The sequence below is a fragment of the Phaethon aethereus genome (assembly GCF_964289735.1).
Source record: "Phaethon aethereus genome assembly, chromosome: W".
NCBI lineage: Eukaryota > Metazoa > Chordata > Aves > Phaethontiformes > Phaethontidae > Phaethon > Phaethon aethereus.
The window spans coordinates 40718113-40739235 of NC_138581.1; the positions used below are offsets into that span (position 1 = coordinate 40718113).

Genomic DNA, 21123 nt, shown 5'->3' on the forward strand with positions numbered 1-21123 from the left:
TAAGATTCGAACACTCGGCTATCCCAAGTGGATCCGCGGGAATTTTAGGAATCTCTAGAGTTGTTTCATTACCCCATGCGTGTGTAACCCGACCGTAATCAATTTAGTGCACTTGCTTGCAGACAGTGAATTTATCACCGGCAATCCAAAGAACTTGTGCATCTGTTGCTTCAATAAATCGCACTATTGATTGACTCAGCCATGTGTGTGTTGTCCCTGAACGCGACTGTACCTCTGAGTGCGGCCGTGTGAGTTCAGGAGGTGTCCGGCTGAGCAGGTAGTGTGATGTTAGTAGTGCATCCGGACCCGTGAGAGTCCAACGAAAAGGGGTTGGGTGCGACCGGACTACTAACGCTGATTTTGGGCATCTGCCTCTTAACGCAACAGCACCCATTGAGCGACGCAAAGCATTCGATGTATTTGACTGAATTCGAGGGGGATATTTAAAAGGTACCTTTGTACATATCTATCTCTTTTCTCTACATCTCTTTATGTGCCTAATCTTAGTAAGTTTTAGGTTGATTATGCTGCTAAGTTTTATATGATTTGATACTGTGATTTATCTCAATATCATTAGTGAATTTGATTGCTGTTATTTTGTATTAGATTGTTGCCATCCTAAAGTTACACCAAGCACAAATATATCACCACACCAGAATCCCCGATACCCTACCCCTTTAGTCATAAACCATTGACAAAGTCTGGGACTAGGAGTGGATTCAGCCGCACCTAGACTCCTCTCTGAGAAGGAGTTTAGAAAGCAAGGGGGTTCACTCTGAACCTCGTGACTCAACAGGAGGGTCTCCCCTACTTTCTCTCCTCAGTATACATATAAATCACATTAACCCAATTCGATCCACGAGCAAACCATCCCTATTTGGTTGTAACTTGGTTTCTCTTTGTATACCTTTTTCATGTCACATAAGTAATAGAGTGAACCTTGTCATCGAATTCTGTTAAGTTGCACCTTTTTACAAATTTATATTAAAATCATTCGCTTTCTGATATCTTTGGCGGTGATTCTTTAAGCGGCCTAAATTATCCATTCGCAACAGGAAAACACAGCCAAGTTTTCAGGAGGAAGGTTTTCAAACAACATCTGGCCTCCACCCTAAGTACATAAGCAAGTATTTTAACTAGTCTTTCAAGCCTGTAAGTGAAAACAAATGAGCAAATAGGAATAATACAGAACAGCTTTTTTTTCCTTTTCTCATTTTATTTCATAAACTTTTTTCATATTTGGCTAACAAAAAACTTTCTCCATCCATTGGGGAACCTAAACAAAAGCCAACTAGAAGTAAGAGATACTCAAGGACCATTTTCAGTGGGGACTGAAACAAGATGTATAATATCTAATTACATAAATAGCACCAGTTCTTGAGGCTTGTACTGGTTTTACATGACAAGGCTTTGGTAGCAGGGGGGCTGCAGGGATGACCTCTTTGAGAAGAGACCACGGGCTGCCCCTGTGATGGACAGAGCCAGTTTCATATGGCTCCAGAACAGACCTACCACTAGCCAAAGCTGAGCCAGAGACGCTGGTGGTGCCTCTGTGATAACATATTTAATAAAGGGTAAAAAACAGTGTGCAGCAGCTATGAGAGAGAAGAGTGAGAAAAAATGTGAGATAAACAACCCTGCAGACAACAAGGTCAGTGAAGAAGAAGGGGGAAGAGGTGCTTCAGGCACCGGAGCAGAGATTCCCCTGCAGCCCATGGTGAAGACCATGGTGAAGCAGGTTGTCCCCCTGCAGCCCACGGAGGACCATGATGGAGCAGATATCCACCTGCAGCCTGTGGAGGTTCCAAGCCAGAGCAGATGGATGTGCCCTAAAGGAGGCTGTGACCCTGTCGAGAAGAGCCCACGCAGGAGCTTGTTTTCTGGCAGGAACTGTGTGTGGCCTGTGGGGGACCTACGCTGGAGCAGTCTGTTCCTGAAGGACTGCACCCCGTGGAAAGGACCCATACTGGAGCAGTTCATGAAGAACTGTATCCAATGGGAGGGACCCCCACACTGGAGCAGGGGAAAAGTGTGAAGAGGAAAGTGTGGCAGAAACAAAGTGTTATGTACTGACTGCAGCTGCCATTTCCCATTCCCTCTGTGCCGCTCAGGGTGGGGGAATGTAGAAGAGTCAGGAATGAAGGAATGAAGTTGAGCCTGGGAAGAAGAGGGGGGTGGGGGGAAGGTGTTTTTAGTTTTGTCTTTGTTTCTCACTTTCCTACTCTATTTTTAATTGGCATCAAATTAAATTAATGTTCCCCAAGCCAAGTCTGTTTTGCCCAACTGGAAAGCAATCTCCCTGTCTCTATTTTGACCCACGAGTTTTTTTAATATTATTTTCTCCCCCTGTTCTGTTGAGGAGGCGGGGGTGAGAGAATGACTTAGTGGGCATCTGACAGCCAGCCAAGGTTAACCCACCACAAGTAGTAGTAACAGTAGTAGTAGTAGCAGTTGCTGTTGTTCTTATTATTATTGTAGCTCTATAATAAAAATAGGAAATATAATTATTGCGATTATGGGTAAAACATGCCTGACGATCTAACCTACTGCAGAATATCATAATATACAGCATTACTAGTAAATCTACCATACAGGAAACGGTAATCTTTCAAGTATAGCACCAATCTGGGAGCAGCAAAGAATGTAAAAATTCTTTTTTCTGAAGTGCAATAAAGTTGTTCTGACATACTATTATGTCACAATATTATCATATCCACTGATCAGTCAGAACTGTGCTTTTTATGCTGTCATTTTAATCTATTTTTTTCCTGTGTAAATAGAAATTTATGATACTTCATAAAATAAACCTACTTAAGCTGTAAATTAAGAGAATTCTACATTGTTGATACTACTTACTGATGATGAACCCAACATGGATTTTGGAGATCTTATAATTCCGGCTATGGAGTGACGTATAGTGTCCAATTTTGAGACTTTGTCCTTCTTGTCCTAGGAGAAAAAGTAATATCTCCGGTAAAACCAAGCAAATCAATATGGATTTACCTCTGTGCATTAATAATTTAATTACTGGAGGACATGGAATGTAGACTCATGGATTTTGTTTGAATAAAAGATAGGGACTGATCTGCTACTGATACAAACCAGCAAGCTTGTGTCAACATCAGTGGGATTATGCTAATGCATACCAAATGCGGAGCTGAAAGATTCTGATTCCTTAAATATTTAGTGCAATTATTTTAAATATCACCATTGTTAACTATAAGAGATCTGAAATTCTTTTGTACCCTAAAGACAGAGGACCTAATTCTCAGCTATCCTGAAATACCTATTCTTTTAAAAGGGTACTGGTTTGACACCATATAATAAAACCATACATAATAAAACCCATACATACATACTTGCAATATCCTTAATTTTTTTCCTCTTTTATTAAACTGTTCTCCTCTAATAATACACTACTTGTAAATATTAATACCAATCAGTGCAAGTAAATCCATTTGTTTTCTGGCACTACAATAAACCACAGGGGCAGCAACCACTATCTGGATTTTAAATCCTTTAAGAACAGAGTTATTCACTAAAACTACTTCCATCACAAGTAAATGGAAAGTCCAAAGTGTTTACAACTTGACTTAGTCCAAGGACTGTTTATTTCCTAACATCTGGTTTATTATCAGCTCTCAAAATTTAGTATCAAAGAATCTTTCAAAAATACAGAAATGTATTTTTAACACTGAAAAACTCAGTTTATTTCTCATAACTTCATCCTCAGACACAGATGAGGTATTTTACTGAATATCTGCAAAATAATTAAACCTGAAGCAGAGAGACCACACATTAAAAATCTCATTCTAATTAGCTATGGGTTAATTAAGCTGTAAGAAACTGAAAATGGAAACAGACTGCATCTGTTTTGTAGTGTAACAAAAAAAGATTGCTTCAAAATTTTGAACGTATACCCTTGGCTGAAGAAACTGAAAACCTGATAATGTAATAAATGCAGTTTCAGTTTATTCCAAGAATTCTGAATGAGCAACAAAATCTATTAAATCTGTATACAGAATAAAGCATTTTTGAAAATGACTCCCAGATATAATTTAGTTTATAGGATATAGGTTAAACATTGTCTTAGTAAAATAAATTTACTTGTTTAGCAGCAAAATTCTGCAATATTCCGTAATTTGTATGTCATTAAAAGAGAGTATGAAAAAGAACATTTCATATAGGAATAGAAAAAAGGCTAAAAGGGAATTTATTAGACACTTGAAATTAACACCGACCAATACAATCTTTATTCTTTTTATCAGACTCAAGTAATACTGCATGTCAACTACTTCTCTTAGAGTAAAACACTGTCCTGAGTCAACTGGCAAGTTGATATTTATTTTTTAACTACTGATGAAGTAATTGACTACTTCAAAAAAAAATCATTAATAACAGGGACAACACAGTGTATAATTTTGCTTGCATGCATATCAGGCTTGGAATGATCAGTTCATTTCACCCAACTTTTCACAAGTGAGCCACAGGATTTAACTGTGACTAAACATCTACTTACAGGACAGGAAAAAATAAGTTACCGAAATATGCATGAATTTCCTTGTGTTGTGTTTCCACCCCTGGGGTAAACAATTCCATGTGTACTGGACACACCTCCACACGAAAGCAAACTATTGCCTACACTCTGCTGCCGAAGGAACTGAGAAAAAAGTATTGGCAATATCAATTATGGCATACCACTTGGCTGCCTTTGACGCCAGTTCATAGTGAATTCTACCATTTCCAGTATGGCCACATGCAGCAGTAGCATGACCTGGTTCAGGCAATGGCACTCTACTGTTAACCTCCAGCCCCTGTAAAATGGACATCATCTGGATCTTTGGAGACCTGGATGTGGTCCAGGTCACTGTAGATGACTTCCAGCACAGCAGCTTCTATTAGATATTAGATACATTATTACACTTTAATATCTTCATCAATGACATAGACAGTGGGATCGAGTGCACCCTCAGGAAGTTTGCAGATGATACCAAGCTGAGTGGTGCGGTTGAAATGCCTGAGGGACAGGATGCCATCCAGAGGGACCTGGACAAGCTCAAGTACTGGGCCCGTGTGAACCTCATGAGGTTCAACAAGGCCAAGTGCAGGGTCCTGCACCTGGGTCGGGGCAACGCCCGGTATCAGCACAGGCTGGGGGATGAAGGGATTGAGAGCAGCCCTGCTGAGAAGGACTTGGGGGTACTGGTGGATGAAAAGCTGGACATGAGCCGGCAATGTGCGCTCGCAGCCCAGAAGGCCAACTGTGTCCTGGGCTGCACCCAAAGAAGCATAGACATCAGGTTGAGGGAGGTGATTCTGCCCCTCTACTCCACTCTGGTGAGACCCCACCTGGAGTCCTGCATCCAGCTCTGGAGCCCTCAGCACAGGAAAGACATGGACCTGTTGGAGAGGGTCTAGAGGAGGGCCACCAAAATGCTCAGAGGGATGGAACACCTCTCCTATGAGGACAGGCTGAGAGAGTTGGGGTTGTTCAGCCTGGAGAAGAGAAGGCTCCGGGGAGACCTTGCGGCAGCCTGCCAGTATTTAAAGGGTTTTTATAAGAAAGATGGGGACAGACTTTTTAGCAGGGCCTGTAGAGATAGGGCAAGGGGTAACAGTTTTAAACTAAAAGAGGGCAGATTTAGACTAGATATAAGGAAGAAATTTTTCACAGTGAGGGTGGTGAAACACTGGCACAGGTTGCCCAGAGAGGTGGTAGGTGCCCCATCCCGGAAAACATTCAAGGTCAGGTTGGATGGGGCTCTGAGCAACCTGGTCTAGTTGAAGATGTCCCTGCTCATTGCAGGGGGGTTGGACAAGATAACCTTGAAAGGTCCCTTCCAACCCAAACTATTCTATGATTCCATCTACCTATATATCTATCTATCGAGCTTGTCCAGGTCCCTCTGGATGACATCCCATCCCTCAGGCATGTCAACCACACCACTCAGCTTGGTGTCATCTGCAAACTTGCTGAGGGTGCACTTGATCCCACTATGTCATTGATGAAGATATTAAAGAGTACTGGTCCCAATATGGACCCCTGAGGTACACCACTCGTCACCCATCTCCATCTGGACATTGAGCCATTGACCACTACCATCTGGATGTGACCATCCAACCAATTCCTCATCCACCCAACAGACCACCCATCACATCCTTATCTCTCAGTTTTAGAGAGAGGCATGTTGTGGGGAACCATATCAAAGGCCTTACAGAAGCCCAGACATATGACATCCATAGCTCTTCCCTTGTCCACTGATGTGGTCCCTCCATCACAGAAGGCCACTACGTTGGTCAGGCAGGATTTGCCCTTGGTGAAGCTATGCTGGCTGTCTCGAATCACCTCCCTGTCCTCCATGTGCCTTAGCATAGCTTCTAGGAGGATCTGTTCCATGATCTTCCCAGGCACAGAGGTGAGGCTGACAGGTCAGTAGTTCACAGGGTCCGCCTTGCTACCCTTTTTAAAAATGGGTGCTATGTTTCCCTTTTTCTAGTCACCAGGGTCTTCACCTGACTGCCAGGACTTTTCATATATCATGGAGAGTGGCTTGGCAACTACATCAGCCAATTCCCTCAGGACTCTGGGATGCATCTCTTCAGGTCCCATAGACTTGTGCATGTTCAGGTTCCTCAGGTGGTCTCGAACCTGATCTTCTCTTACAGTGGGAGGGACTTTGCTCCTCCAGTCCCCATCTTGCCAGTGAAGACTGAGGCAAAGAAGTCATTGAGTATCTCAGCCTTCTCCTCATCTGTTGTTGCCAGTCTGCCAGTCTTGCTCATCAAGGGGGGTACACTTTCTTTGACCTTCCTTTTCTGGTTGACATCCCTGTAGAAGCCCTTATTATTCTTTACATCCCTTGCCAAGTTCAACTCCAGCCACGCCTTGGCCCTCCTGACCTCATCCCTACACAACTGGGCAGCGTCCCTGTACTCATCCCAGGACACCTGTCCCTGCTTCCCCTGCCTGTGCATTTCCTTCTTGCCCTTTAGTTTGCCCATCAGGCCTCCACTCAGCCATGCTGGTCTCTTGCCTTCCTTTCCTGATTTCTTACACCTGGGGATTGAGAGCTCTTGCGCTCTATGGAAAGCATCCTTAAAGATCTGCCAGCTCTGTTCTGCTCCCTTGTCCCTGAGGGCAGTTTCCCAGGGGGTCCTATTGACTGACTCCCTGAAGAGCCGGAAGTTTGCTTTCCTAAAATTCAGGGTTCTGAGTTGACTCTTTGCCTGCCTCATATCCCTCAGGACTGCGAACTCCACCAGTGCGTGATCACTGCAGCCCAGGATGCTTCCAATTTTGACGTCACCAATTAGCTCACATGCATTGGTGACCAACAGGTCCAGTATCGCATCCCCTCTCATAGGGCTGCCTATTACCTGGCATTAGAAGTTATCCTCCATGCACTCCAGGAGTCTCCAGGATTGCCTACAGCTCGCCGTGCTACTTTTCCAGCAGATGTTGGGGTGGTTGAAGTCCCCTAGCAGGACGAGAGCCTGTGAGCGTGATGCCTCCTGTAGCTGGAGTAAGAAGCCTTCATCAATAGATTGCCCTTGATCGGGGGACCTGTAGTAGACACCAACCATGAGGTCCCCCTTGTTTCCTCGGTCCCTGATTCTTAAACATAAGCTTTCAACCTGCTTGTGGCTATTCTTCAGAGACAGCTCTTCCCACTCTATCCATTTCTTGACGTAGAGGGCAATGTCTCCGTCCTTCCTTCCTCGCCTGTCCCTTATGAACAGCCTGTAGCCATCCATAGCTGCACTCCAGTCGTGGGATTCGTCCCACCAAGTTTCAGTAATGGCAACCAGGTTGTGGCTTTCTAGCAGTACGGTGGCTTCCAGCTCCTCCTGTTTGTTGCCCATGCTGCGTGCATTGGTGTAGAGGCACTTCAGCTGGGCTGTCGGCCATGTCACCCTCTTAGAGGAACACCCCTTAGTTCCTTTGAGGTCTTTTGCTGGTGCAACACGCTGAGGGGCCTCACTAGCACCCCATTCCTCTAACCCTGACATGTCATCCCCCTGCTTGTCATGGGTAAGCCTGATATTACCCCCCTCCCCCTTCAAGTCTGGTTTAAAGCTCTGTCAATAAGCCCCGCTAGCTTGCGAGCAAAGAGACTCTTCCCCCTTTGAGAAAGGTGAATCTCATCTGATGCCAGCAAGCCAGGTGCTGTGTAGGCCATGCCATTATCAAGAAACCCAAAATTCTGGTGGTGACACCAGTCACGGAGCCATGTATTAATAGACTGGGCCTGTCTATTTCTTCCTATGTCGCTGCCTGCAACTGGAAGGAGAGAGGAAAAAATAACCTGTGCTCCAGATTCCCTTACCAACCATCCCAAGGCCCTGAAGTCTCTCTTGATCGCCCTTGGACTATGCATTGCAGCTTCATCACCACCCACATGGAAGAGCAGTAGTGGGTAATAGTCTGAGGGCCACATCAGGCTAGGAAGTTTCCTAGTTGATGTCCTTAACCCTGGCCCCAGGGAGGCAGCAGACTTCCCTAAGAGAAGGGTGTGTCTGGCATATGGGACCTTCAGTTCCCCTCAGAAGGGAGTTGCCTACAACTATAACACATCTTTTCTTCCTCGTGGAGGTGGTCGTGATGCAGGGGGTAGGCCTTTCTGACCTTGGCAACACCTCTGGTATAGCTGGACCGTTGTCCACTTCATCCATGTCCTTCCAGGTCCAGAGCCTCATACCTGTTGTACAGAGGCACCTGAGGAGGCAAGGTGGGGAAGGAGGGGGTTCACCTGCTGCCCCAAGCATGGACTTGCCTCCATTCACTCCTTCCCTTTAAGCTACTGCCTTCAGCCTGGCAGGGGAAAGATACAGGACCTCCTTGATCTTGTTTTTTTTCTGGTGGCTGTTCCTGTTTCTGATGCTCCAGTCTCTTAATCATCTTCATGGTCCTTCATTAGACTCTCTTCAGTAAGTCCATGTCTCTCTTGTACTGGGGAGCCCAGAACTGGACACAGGACTCCAGGTGTGGCCTCACCTGTGCTGAGTAGAGGGTAGGATCACCTCCCTTGACCTGCTGGCAGTAGTTTGTCTAACACAGCCCAGGATACCATTAGCCTTCATTGCCACAAGGGCACATTGCTGGCTCATGTTCAACTTGTTATCCACCAGGACTCCCAAGTCCTTTTCTGCTTTCCAGCTGGGTGTCCCCCGGCATATATGCACGGGGTTATTCTTCCCCAGGTGCAGGACTTTGCACTTCCCCTTGTTGAACTGCATGAGATTCTTCTCTGTCCATTTCTCCAGCCTGTCCAGGTCCCTCTGGATGGCAGCCTAACCCTCTGGTATATCAGCCACTACTAGTTTTGTGTCACCAGCAAACTTGCTGAGGGTACACTATGCCCCATCATCCAGATCACTAATGAAGATGTTGTACAGGACTGGACCCAGAATTGACCCCTGTGGTACACTGCTAGTTACCGGCCTCCAACTAGACTTTGTGCTACTGATCACCACTCTCTGGACAGGGCCGTTCAGCTTGTTTTCAGTCCACCTCACTGTCTGCTTATCCAGCCCATACCGCAACAGTTTCTCTATGAGGATCTGTGGTGGGTTAACACTGGCTGGATGCTAGGTACCCACCAAGCTGCTCTATCACTCCCCCTCCTCAACTGGATAGGGGAAAGAAAATATAATGAAAGGCTCATGGGCCGAGATAAGGGCAGGGGCATCACCAGTTACTGTCATGGGCAAAACAGACTTGACTTGGGGAAATTAATTTAATTTACTGCCTTCCCCCCACCCCTCCTTTCTTCCTGGGGTCAACTTAACTCCAAAATTCTCGATCTCCTCCCCCTGAGAGGCACAGGAGGAACAGGGAATGGGGGTTGTGGTCAGTTCATTACACGTTGTCTCTGCTGCTCCGTCCTCCTCAAAATCTTCCCCTACTCCAGCATGGAGTCCCTCGGGCTGCAGTTCTTCACGAACTTCTCCTGCATGGGTCCTTTCCACGGGGTGCAGTCCTTCAGGAACAGACTGCTCCAGCGTGGGTCCCCCACAGGGTCGCAAGTCCTGACAGCAAACCTGCTCCAGTAAGGGCTCCTCTCCACGTGGTCGCAGGTCCTGCCAGGAGCCTGCTCCAGCGTGAGCTCTCCACGGGGTCACAGCCTCCTTCGGGTGCATCCAATTGCTCCAGCGTGGGGTCCCCCATGGGCTACAGGTGGATATCTGCTCCACCGTGTACCTCCATGGGCTGCAGGGGGCAGCCTGCCTCATCATGGTCTTCACCACGGGCTGCAGGGGAATCTCTGCTTCAGCGCCTAGAGCACCTCCTCCATCTCCTTCTTGACTGACCTTGGTGTCTGCAGAATTGTTTCTCTCACATATTCTCACTCCCCTCTCTCCCAGCTGCTGTGTTGCAGCAGTTTTTCCCCCTTAAAAATATTATCACAGAGGTGCTACCACCATCACTGATTGGCTCAGCTTTGGTCAACGGCAGGTCTATCTTGGAGCCAGTTGGCACTGGCTCTATCGGACATGAGGGAAGCTTCTGGCATCTTCTCACATAAGCCACCCTTGTAGCCCACCCTGCTACCAAAACCTTGCCATACAAACTCAATACAGAACCTTATGAGAGACAGTGTCAAAGGCCTTCCTGAAGTCCAGGTAGACAATATCCACTGCTCTCCTCTCATCCACAATGCCAGTTATTTCATTGCAGAAGGTTATCAAGTTGGTCAAGCATGAAGTCCCCTTGGTGAAGCCATGCTGAATAATCCTGATGATTTTCTTGTCCTCCATGCGCCTGGAAATGATTCACAGGATTACATGCTCCATCACCTTCTCAGGGATGGAGGGGAGGCTGACTGGCCTGTTGTTCCCTGCATTCTCCTTCCTGCCATTCTTGAACATTTGCTTTCCTCCAGTCCTTGCGCACTTCTCCCAATCGCCATGATTGATCAAAGATTATCAAGACTGGCCTTGCAATGACATTTGCCAGCTCCCTCAGCACTTGTGGGTGCATCCCATCAGGTCCCATGGACTTATGCATGTCCAGTTTGCTTAAGTATTCCCTGAACTGATCCTATTCCACCAAGGAATCTTGGTGGATCCAGCATCTTCCTTGCTCCAGCCTTTCCCCCTGGTCTCCAGGACCTGGGATTCCTAAAGGCTGGTCTTGCTAGCAAAGACTAAGGTGAAGGCGGCATTTAGTACCTCAGCCTTTTACATTTTCTATGTAACCAGATCCTCTGTCTCATTCAGCAATGATCCCACATTTTCACTAGTCTTCCTTTTGTTGACTATGTACTTAGCGTAGCCCTTGTTGCCTTTGACATCCCTGACTAATTCAGTTCTAGGTGGACTTTGGCTTTCCTAACCTCATCCCTGGATGCTTGGACAAAATCTCTGTATTCCTCCTGGGTTACCCTTTCTTCCTTCCACCCTCTGTAGGCTTCCTTTTTGTGTTTGAGTTTGGCCAGGAGCATCTTGTTCTTCCACACAGGCCTCCTGGCATTTTTGCCTGACTTCCTATTCATTGGAATGGACCACTCTTGAGCTTGAAGAGGGTGATCTTTGAATATCAAACAGCTTTCCTGGCCCTTCTTGTCTTCAGGGCCTTATCCCATGGGACTCTTCCAAGCATGTCTTGGCAACATCTTCCTTGAAGGGATACCTTTCCTTCATGCCTGACAGGAGTCGTCTCCAGAGGCTGAGGACTCGTGCACCTTTTCCAATAGCTTTGTCAATGCCCCCTTCCCTAGAAAGGGATCCCAGCTGCTTGGCTTCCCTACCCTCTAATTCCAGGCTACTGGCCCCGTTATCCCAGCATCGGAGCAGCCAGGTGACAATGTGCTCACTTGGATGACAGCTGAAATCCTTTCACATAACTCACAGCTCAGGGATAGGGATCGGGTGGTTACCACCTCTTTTATCTGTTCTTCCTCTTCCTCTTCTGCACTTGTTTGGGAGTAAAGTTCCAAAACACTGGAGGTGCCCACCGCCCCAGGCATTTGCCCATGCTGTTCCACACGCCCTGCCATTCATAACTATCCAGCCTTGGGGCAGATCTCTGGATGATATTCTTAAATTGCTTGCTAACCTTAGACAAAACCGAAACAGTGTTCCCCAGAAGTAGCAATAAAGGTATTTTAACTACCCAAGGGTGTTCAAAATACTGAAAAGTTATTGTGATGAAGGAGGAAACGTTATGATAGAGGGTAGCAAAGGTACCATTCTGCATTTCCTCCATAAAAAGCCTTTCAGAGGCAGAAGTATAATTGCTAATTGTCTCCACAAGATAGTACCCGAAATACAGTAACAGCTTTAGTACAGAGCTCAGATACCACATTAAGCTCAAGGTCAGTGTCCTAAAAACAAATCTTGCAGGCGAGACATTACTAATCATTGCAGAGTACAGCAGCCCGCAGAAACCAACACCGATCCTTAACATGTACGGCAAAGACAAGAGCATCATGCAAATCAAATAAACTGATATCATGACCTGCAACTGTTAACAGATATATATTCCTTAGTACACTCCGATTGATCTGTTGTTATCTCAAACCCTTTGAGCCCCATGTTAGGTACCAAAAAGGACTGTCCTGGTTTAGTCCCAGCTGGCAACTAAGCACCATGCAGCCATTTGCTTGCCTCCCCCCCACCCCCAGGTGGGATGGGGAAGAGAATTGGAAAAAAACCTCATGGCTTGAGATAAAAACAGTTTAATAGGACAGCAAAGGAAGAAGAAACAACAACAATACTAATAATAACAATAATACTGACAAAGGAATATACAAAACCAAGTGATGCACAGTGCAGCAATTGCTCACCACCTGGTGATCAATAGCCTGTCCCTGAGCAGCGATTCCCGCCCTCCTGGTCAACTCCATTTATATACTGAGCATGATGTTATATGGTAGGGAATATCTCTTTGGCCAGTCTGGGTCAGCTGTCCCGGCCGTGCCCCCTCCCAGCTTCTTGTGCACCTCCTCACTGGCAGAGCATGGGAAGCTGAAAAGTCCTTGACTTGTATAAGCACCACAACTACTTAGCCACAACTAAAACTTCAGTGTGTTATCAACATTATTCTCATACTAAATCCAAAAGACAGCACTATACCAGCTGAAACCAGGGCATAGGGAATGGAAAAGCTGCATGCACCAGCAAAGCAAAAAGAGGAATTCATCCACTACTTCCCTTTTGCAGGCCTGGAAAACAGGGCCTCAGCACACGTAATGGTTGCTTGGGAAGACAAACGCCATAACCATGAATGTCTCCACTTCCTCCTCTTTTCCCTGAGCTTTTACTGCTGAGCATTATATGATATGGAATATCCCTTTGGTTAATTTGGGTCAGCTGTCTTGGCTATGTCCCCTCCCAACTTTTTGCTCACCTCCAGCCTACTGACTTTTGTGGGGGAAGAGAGAGAAAGTGTTGGCACTGTGAAAGCCCAGTTCAGCAGTAGCCAAAACGCTGGTGTGTTATCAACACTGTTTTAGATACAAATGCAAAGCACAGCATCATACCAGCTACTATAAGGAAAGTTAACTCCATCACAGCCAGAACCAGTACATAATGCAAGGTCAAAGACCTACACAGGAGATCCAGTTTTTGGGAATAAAATGGCAGGATGGACATCATCACATCCCTGTGGATGTGATCAACAAGATAACAGCCATATCCTCACCAGTTCATAAAAAAAGAAACACAAGATTTCCTAGGCATTGTGGCTTTCTGGAAATAGGCATTCTGGGTTATAGTCAGCTTGTGAGGGACCTGAAAGAAGAACTACTTAGACTGGGGCCCTCAACATATCAAACAGGGATTTCTGGAAACAGGATAGCTCATGTGGTAGCCCTTGAGCAGGTCCAGTAAGGAAGAGCTGTGAGAAACATGTTCTACACAGGAGCCATGGAGCATGGCCTCACCTGGAGCCTCTGGCAGAAAACACCAGGAGAAACCTGAGGTTGACCTCTAGGGTTTTGGAGCTGGGGTTACTGAGCATCTGAGGCCACCTACACCCTTACTGGCCTCTGACCCCAGGACTAAAGTACAATAGCAAGGCTGCATGATATAGATGAACAAATGTAAAGCTTACCATAGAAGTGACTGATCTGGCATCTTCTTCATAATTCACTACAGGTGGTGGTTCTTTCCCATCATGTTCTTGAACCTTTTGTTCCAGTAGCTCTTTCTGGGCTGCAAATTTTGCCTCGGAGCACCTTAATTGCTGAACTGTTTGCTTGAGTTCTTCCAGTGCATGCTTTTGGCTCAGCAAGAGTACAATGCTACAGAGGAAAATAACAAACAATTTTAAACCACATGATTTAAAATACATATTTTGCTTCACGAAAGCTACATAGAATAAAGCATTTTCAATACTGGAATTTGTTGTTCTTTTTTCACTTTATCCATCCATGTAATGAAGGAAATTATTAATTTTATAAATAAGAGTATGAGAAGTCCTCAGAACTATTTGTTCAAAGGCATAAACACATGAAGCAAATATTAGAAAATTCTCAAAGCTACAAGACAATGAAAGCAGATACCTACATATCTATTCCAAAAACAAAACTCATAAAACCATAGAATTGTTTAGGTTGGAAAAGACCTTTAAGATCATCAAGTCCAACCGTTAACCTAGCACTGCTAAGTCCACCAATAAACCATCTTCCTAAGCACCACATCAACACGTCTTTTAAAAACTTCCAGGGACGGTGACCCAACCACTTCCCTAGGCAGCCTGTTCCAATGCTTGCCAACCCTTTCAGCGCAGAAATTTTTCCTAATGTCCAGTCTAAACCTCCCCTGGCGCAACTTGAGGCCATTTCCTCTCGCCCTATCACTAGTTACTTGGGAGAAGAGACCAACACCCACGTCGCCACAACCCCCTTTCAGGTAGTTGTAGAGAGCGATAAGGTCTCCCCTCAGCCTCCTCTTCTCCAGACTAAACAACCCCAGTTCCCTCAGCCGCTCCTCATAAGACTTGTGCTCCAGACCCCTCACCAGCTTCATTGCCCTTCTCTGGACACGCTCCAGCACCTCAACATCCTTCTTGTAGTGAGGGGCCCAACACTGAACACAGTATTCAAGCTGCGGCCTCACCAGTGCCAAGTACAGGGGCACAATCACTTCCCTACTCCTGCTGGCCACACTATTTCTGATACAGGCCAGGACGCTGTTGGCCTTCTTGGCCACCTGGGCACACTGCTGGCTCATGTTCAGCCGGCTGTCAACCAGCACCCCCAGGTCCTTTTCCGCCGGGCAGCTCTCCAGCCACTCCTCCCCAAGCCTGTAGCGTTGCATGGGGTTGTTGTGGCCAAAGTGCAGGACCCTGCACTTGGCCTTGTTGAACCTCATACAATTGGCCTCGGCCAATCAATCCACCCTGTCCAGATCCCTCTGCAGAGCCCTCCTACCCTCCAGCAGATCAACACTCCCACCCAACTTGGTGTCATCTGCAAACTTACTGAGGGAGCACTCGATCCCCTCATCCAGATCATCGATAAAGATATTGAACAAGACCAGCCCCAGAACCGAGCGCCGGGGAACACCGCTTGTGAAGAGCCGCCAGCCGGATTTAACGCCATTCACCACAACTCTTTGGGCCCGGCCATCCAGCCAGTTCTTTACCCAGTAAACAATATGCCTGTCCAAGCCATGAGCAGCCAGTTTCTCCAGGAGAATGCTGTGGGAGACGCTGTCAAAGGCTTTACTAAAGTCCAGGTAGACAACGTCCACAGCCTTTCCTTCATCCACTAGGTGGGTCACCTGGTCATAGAAGGAGATCAGGTTGGTCAAGCAGTACCTGCCTTTCATGAACCCATGCTGGCTGGGCCTGATCCCTTGGTTGTCCTGCACATGCCCTGTGAGCACACTCAGGACGAACCGCTCCATGATCTTCCCCGGTACCGAGGTCAGGCTGACAGGCCTGTAGTTCCTGGGATCCTCCTTCTGGCCTGTCTTGTAGATGGGTGTCACAGTGGCAAGCCTCCAGTCTTCTGGGAACTCCCCTGTTAACCAGGACTGCTGATAAATGACGGAGAGTGGCTTGCAGAGCTCCTCTGCCAGCTCCCTCAGTACTCTTGGGTGGATCCCATCAGGCCCCATAGACTTGTGGGTATCCAGGTGCCTTAACAGGTCCTTAACTGCTTCCTCCTGGATTATGGGCGGGTTATGGTGCTCTCCATCCCCATCTTCCAGTTCAGGGAGCTGAATACCGTGAGGATACCTGGTCGGGCTATTAAAGACTGAGGCAAAGAAGGCATTAAGTACCTCAACCTTGTCCTCGTCCTTGGAGACAATGTTCCCCACCACATCCAGTAAGGGATGGAGATTCTCCTTGCCTCTCTTTTTGTTGTTAATATATTTGTAGAAGCATTTTTTATTATCCTTTACGGCTGTGGCAAGACGGAGCTCTAGCTGGGCTTTTGCCTTTCTAATTTTGTCCCTGCTTGACCTAACGAGATCCTTGTACTCTTCGTGAGTTGCTTTCCCCTTCTTCCAGAGGTGATAAACTCTCCTCTTTTCCCTGAGTCCCAGCAAAATCTCCCTGTTCAGCCAGACCGGTTGCCTTCCCCGCCAGCTCTTCCTACGGCACATGGGGACTGCCAGCTCCTGCGCCTTTAAGATTTCCTTCTTGAAGAATGTCCAGCCTTCCTGGACCCCTTTGTCCTTCAGGACTGTCTCCCAAGGGACTCTCTCAACCAGTGACCTGAACAGGCCAAAGCTTGCCCTCGGGAAGTCCATGGTAGCAGTTTTGCTGACCCCTCTCCTTACTTCCCTCACAACTGAGAATTCTATCATGTCGTGGTCGCTAAGCCCAAGATGGCCTCCGACCACCACATCTCTCACCAGTCCTTCTCTGTTTGTAAACAGCAGGTCCAGCAAGGCACCTCCCCTGGTGGGCTCACTCACCAGCTGTGTCAGGAAGTTATCCTCCACACACTCCAGGAACCTCCCAGATTGTTTCCTCTCTGCCGTGTTATACTTCCAGCAGATGTCCGGTAGATTGAAGTCCCCCACAAGAACAAGGGACAGCGAATGCGAGACTTCTGCCGGTCACTTATAGAATGTCTCATCTGCCTCTTCGTCCTGGTTGGGTGGTCTGTAACAGACTCCCAGCAAGATATCTGCCTCATTGGCCTTCCCCCTCATCCTTACTCATAAGCACTTGACCTTGTCATCACAATCGTTGATTTCTATACAATCAAAACACTCCCTAACATACAGAGCCACCCCACCACCTCTCCTTCCCTGCCTATCCCTTCGGAAGAGCTTATAGCCATCCATTGCGGCACTCCAGTCATGAGAAGCATCCCACCATGTTTCTGTGATGGCAACTACGTCATAGCTGTCCCGCTGCACAATGGCTTCCAGCTCCTCCTGTTTGGTGCCCATGCTGCGTGCATTGGTGTAGATGCACTTGAGCTGGGCTATCGATTTCAACTCTGGCACGCCACCCCTAGACTCAACTCTAGTGAGCCTGTTTTTATCCCCTCCCCCCTCCAAATCTAGTTTAAAGCCCTCTCAATGAGGCCTGCCAGCTCATAAGCAAGAATCCTTTTGCCCCTTGGAGACAGTTGCACTCCATCTGCTGCAAGGAGGCCCAGTGCCGTGTAAACCGCCCCATGGTCAAAAACCCCAAAATTCTGACGACGGCACCAGCCCCTGAGCCATGTGTTGCTCAGGTGTGCTTTCCTGTTCCTTTCAGCGTTCTTCCCTGTCACTGAAGGGATTGATGAAAACACTACCTGTGCTCCCACTCCATCGACCAGTTGCCCCAGTGTTCTCAAGTCCTTTTTGACTGCCTTTGGGCTTCTTAGTGCAACCTCATCTTTGCTAACCTGTAGGACCAACAGCGGGTAGTAATCAGTGGGCCGAACCAAACCAGGGAGTTTCCTGGTGACATCTCTCACCCCAGCCCCAGGGAGGCAGCAGCCTTCCCTGTGGGTGGGGTCTGGTCGGCATATTGGGCCCTCTGTACCCCTCAGAAGGGAGTCGCCTACGACAATTACTCTCCTTTTCTTCTTAACACAGGACGTCTTGATGCGTGTGGCTGGCTGACTCACCCTAGGCATCCCCTTGGATGGACCTTCATCAGGGTCCTCATGTTCCTGTCCCTCACGTTCCAGAGCCCCATACCTGTTGTGTAAGGGCAGCTGGGACGGTGAGGGAGGCCGGGAGGGGATTCGCCGACCTCTCCGAGCAGGGATCTGCTTCCATTTCCCGTCATCTCTTAGGTCCCCTCCTTCTGCCTGGCAGCAAGAGGGCAGGGGATCCCCCGCTGCTTGTGGAGCCTCCATCAGCTGCCCCTGCTTCAGGGACAGCTGGGTGCAGCTCCACCAATCTATCTCTCTCTCACACTCCCTAATGCTCCTCAGCCTCTCCACTGCCTCTTTCAGCTCTGCCACCAGGCTGAGCAGGTCGCTCACCTGGTCACACCACACTCAGGTGGTGTCCCCGTTGGTCTCCGGAACAACTGACAGGCTCAGGCACTCTTTGCAGCCAGATACTTGGACAGCCGCGTGCTTGAGTGGGAGCTGTGTCTGTGTCGCCACATTCTTTCTGGCCACGGTTTTCAGCCGAGTGGTGACCATGGCTGAGCCTCCTCTGGGAGGACGATGGCCACTTCTCAGAGAGCCTCTAGTGCCGGGGGTGGGACTGCGCCCTGCCTGCACGCCTTCCCCGCACGCCCTGCCTGTGCCAACTGATGCACAAACTGACGCGCCACGTCCTGTTTGCCCGCCCTGGTCGCCACGCTCCGGGTCGCTCATGCTCCCTGGGGCTGCTCTTGTAGGCGAGGGGCTTTGGCTGCCGCCGCTCCTGTCCCCACCCGCGCTGAGTCAGCGCTGCCGCTCGTCAGGAGCCCGCTCCGCCGGCCTGGGGGGGGGACACTGGGGCACCCTCTCTCCCCCTGTGCTGCCACCTTCGCGGTTTGGCCACTTCAGGAAGGGTCCCCTGGCGCGATCCTTCGCTCCGGAGCCCTTCACCTCGGTGGCTTCAGAGTAAGAAGATTTAGGTACAGTTATATTTCATGTCCACTAGCCAATTTTTAGTCTATTTATTGATTCTTCTCTCTTTGAGAGAGACTTCTTACACTGACAAACTTCAAACTGTTACCCTATAAATAGCACCTTGCAGAAGACCTGAGATTTTCCTTTCTAAAACAACAGTTGTAGCACAGCCTACTGAAGGCTCTATCAGCTTTAAATGCTTCATGGACATGATACTGCTTAGAACAGATCGGGGGGAACCCACAGTCCTGCAAGTCACAGCAGACAGCACTCATGAATGAGGTTTATGCCGCTCTGCTGACACCACCCACAAGAGAGCTGGAAAATCCAGAAAAAACAATTCAAATATCAACCTCATCAACAATTCCACACATCCACAGCTTCAGTCCTCTCCAACAAAGTAGGGGAGACCTGATTCAACCTTGTTTGTTGATGCAGCAAGAAGTTGCTCTGTCATAGCCTGTACATGTTAACACTGAACATGAAATAGACATATTCTGAATGCACTACAGGCCAAATGTCATGGATGTCAAGAGACTGTTTCTTCACAAAGTGATCCCGAGTCAGACGATTATTCAAGTATGTTCCAAAATAATAAGGGAACACTCTGTCATAAAATCCTTTTTGGGAGGAAAAGATAAAAAGTCATATCCCTAAATATGTGCTAAGTCACAAAAAAATAAATCTGATACTCATCAGAATGCTTATTCATGGGGAAAGGATCATTATGATGTATGAAGACACAATTGGAGGTCGTGGAAGTGAAGTTTGGCATGAGACTGAAGAAGTTTAAAAGTATCACACAAAGAAGTGAATAATCTCTACTCAAGATAATGTTCTGTCATCTGGTCTTCATTATGAGAGAAAAAAGAAAAAAAAAATCCCTGTGAAATGATGTCCTTCCACTATCAGCAAGGCTTTGGTGAATACACAACATCAGCTAAAATGAAAACATCCCAAACTCTGAATGGTTACAGCTCATCATGATCCAGAGATAAGAAGATGGATCCTGCATTTTAAAAGACATGAACTCTTCTCTTTCCTGAACTGTGGCAAGATGTGCACCAGGTCATCTGCTGAAAATTATCTGAAGCACTAAATATTTTCTGTTTGCCAAAATCACATGTAGAATGTTCCCTGTTCCATCTATGCATGGAGAAGTAGCCCCTATACAATTCTTTAGCTGTGGCTTCCATCAATGCAAACTTTATGGTCCTTCTGGCTAACAAGAGCTACTATCAACCTCAACAGAGTAAGATCTTGTGTGAAGAGTCCCTGTGAAACCAGATCAGGGCAACAGATTGGAAAGTGGTATTGGGTCTGTCAAGGTTTTGGTAGCTGGGTGGCTGCAGGTGTGACCTCTATGAGGAAACCAACATGAGGCACCAAAAAACGCTGTGGTGGGTTGACCCTATCTGTCAGCCAAACACCCACCCTGCCTCTCACCCACTCTAACTCTCCTATGGGATGGGGAGAAAATAGAAAGAAGGTGAGAAGACCCATGAATCTAGATAATGGCAGTTTAATAGGGCATGCAAAAGCTGCATGCAACAGCAAAGCAAAAAGAGGAATTAATCCACTACTTCCCATTTGCAGGCCTGGAAAACAGGGTCTCAGCACACGTAATGGTTGCTCAGGGGCTCAGGGGCTGGTGCCGTCGTCAGAATTTTGGGTTTTTTGACCATGGGGCGGTTTACACGGCACTGGGCCTGCTCACAGCTGATGGAGTGCAACTGACGCCAAGGGGCAAAAGGATTCTTGCTCATGAGCTGGCAGGCCTCATTGAGAGGGCTTTAAATGAGATTTGGAGGGGGAAGGGGATAAAACCAGGCTCACTAGAGTTGAGCCTAGGGGTAGGTTCAACGTACCAGAGTTGAAATCGATAGCCCAGCTCAGGTGCATCTACACCAATGCACGCAGCATGGGCACCAAACAGGAGGAGCTGGAAGCCATTGTGCAGCGGGACAGCTATGACGTAGTTGCCATCACAGAAACATGGTGGGATGCTTCTCATGACTGGAGTGCTGCAATGGATGACTATAAGCTCTTCCGAAGGGATAGGCAGGGAAGGAGAGGTGGTGGGGTGGCTCTGTATGTTAGGGAGTGTTTTGATTGCGTAGAAATCAATGCTTGTGAAGACCAAGTAGAG

General features: G+C 47.5%; 1 protein-coding gene across 2 annotated transcripts in view; it reads right to left on the bottom strand.

Moving 5' to 3' along the window:
- The window catches only part of LOC309415185 (tyrosine-protein kinase Fer-like), a gene marked incomplete at both ends in the record, with an annotated part of 295648 nt that overhangs the window by 159603 nt on the left and 114922 nt on the right, over positions 1-21123 (bottom strand). The window contains 2 exons of one of the 2 annotated variants that reach the window (XM_082012627.1): positions 2857-2949; positions 14057-14246. In XM_082012627.1, coding sequence (XP_081868753.1) covers positions 2857-2949; positions 14057-14246 — 283 coding nt within the window. Of the gene's footprint in view, positions 1-2849; positions 2950-14056; positions 14247-21123 lie in introns of both variants that reach the window. The other variant, XM_082012626.1, reaches the window with a different exon arrangement.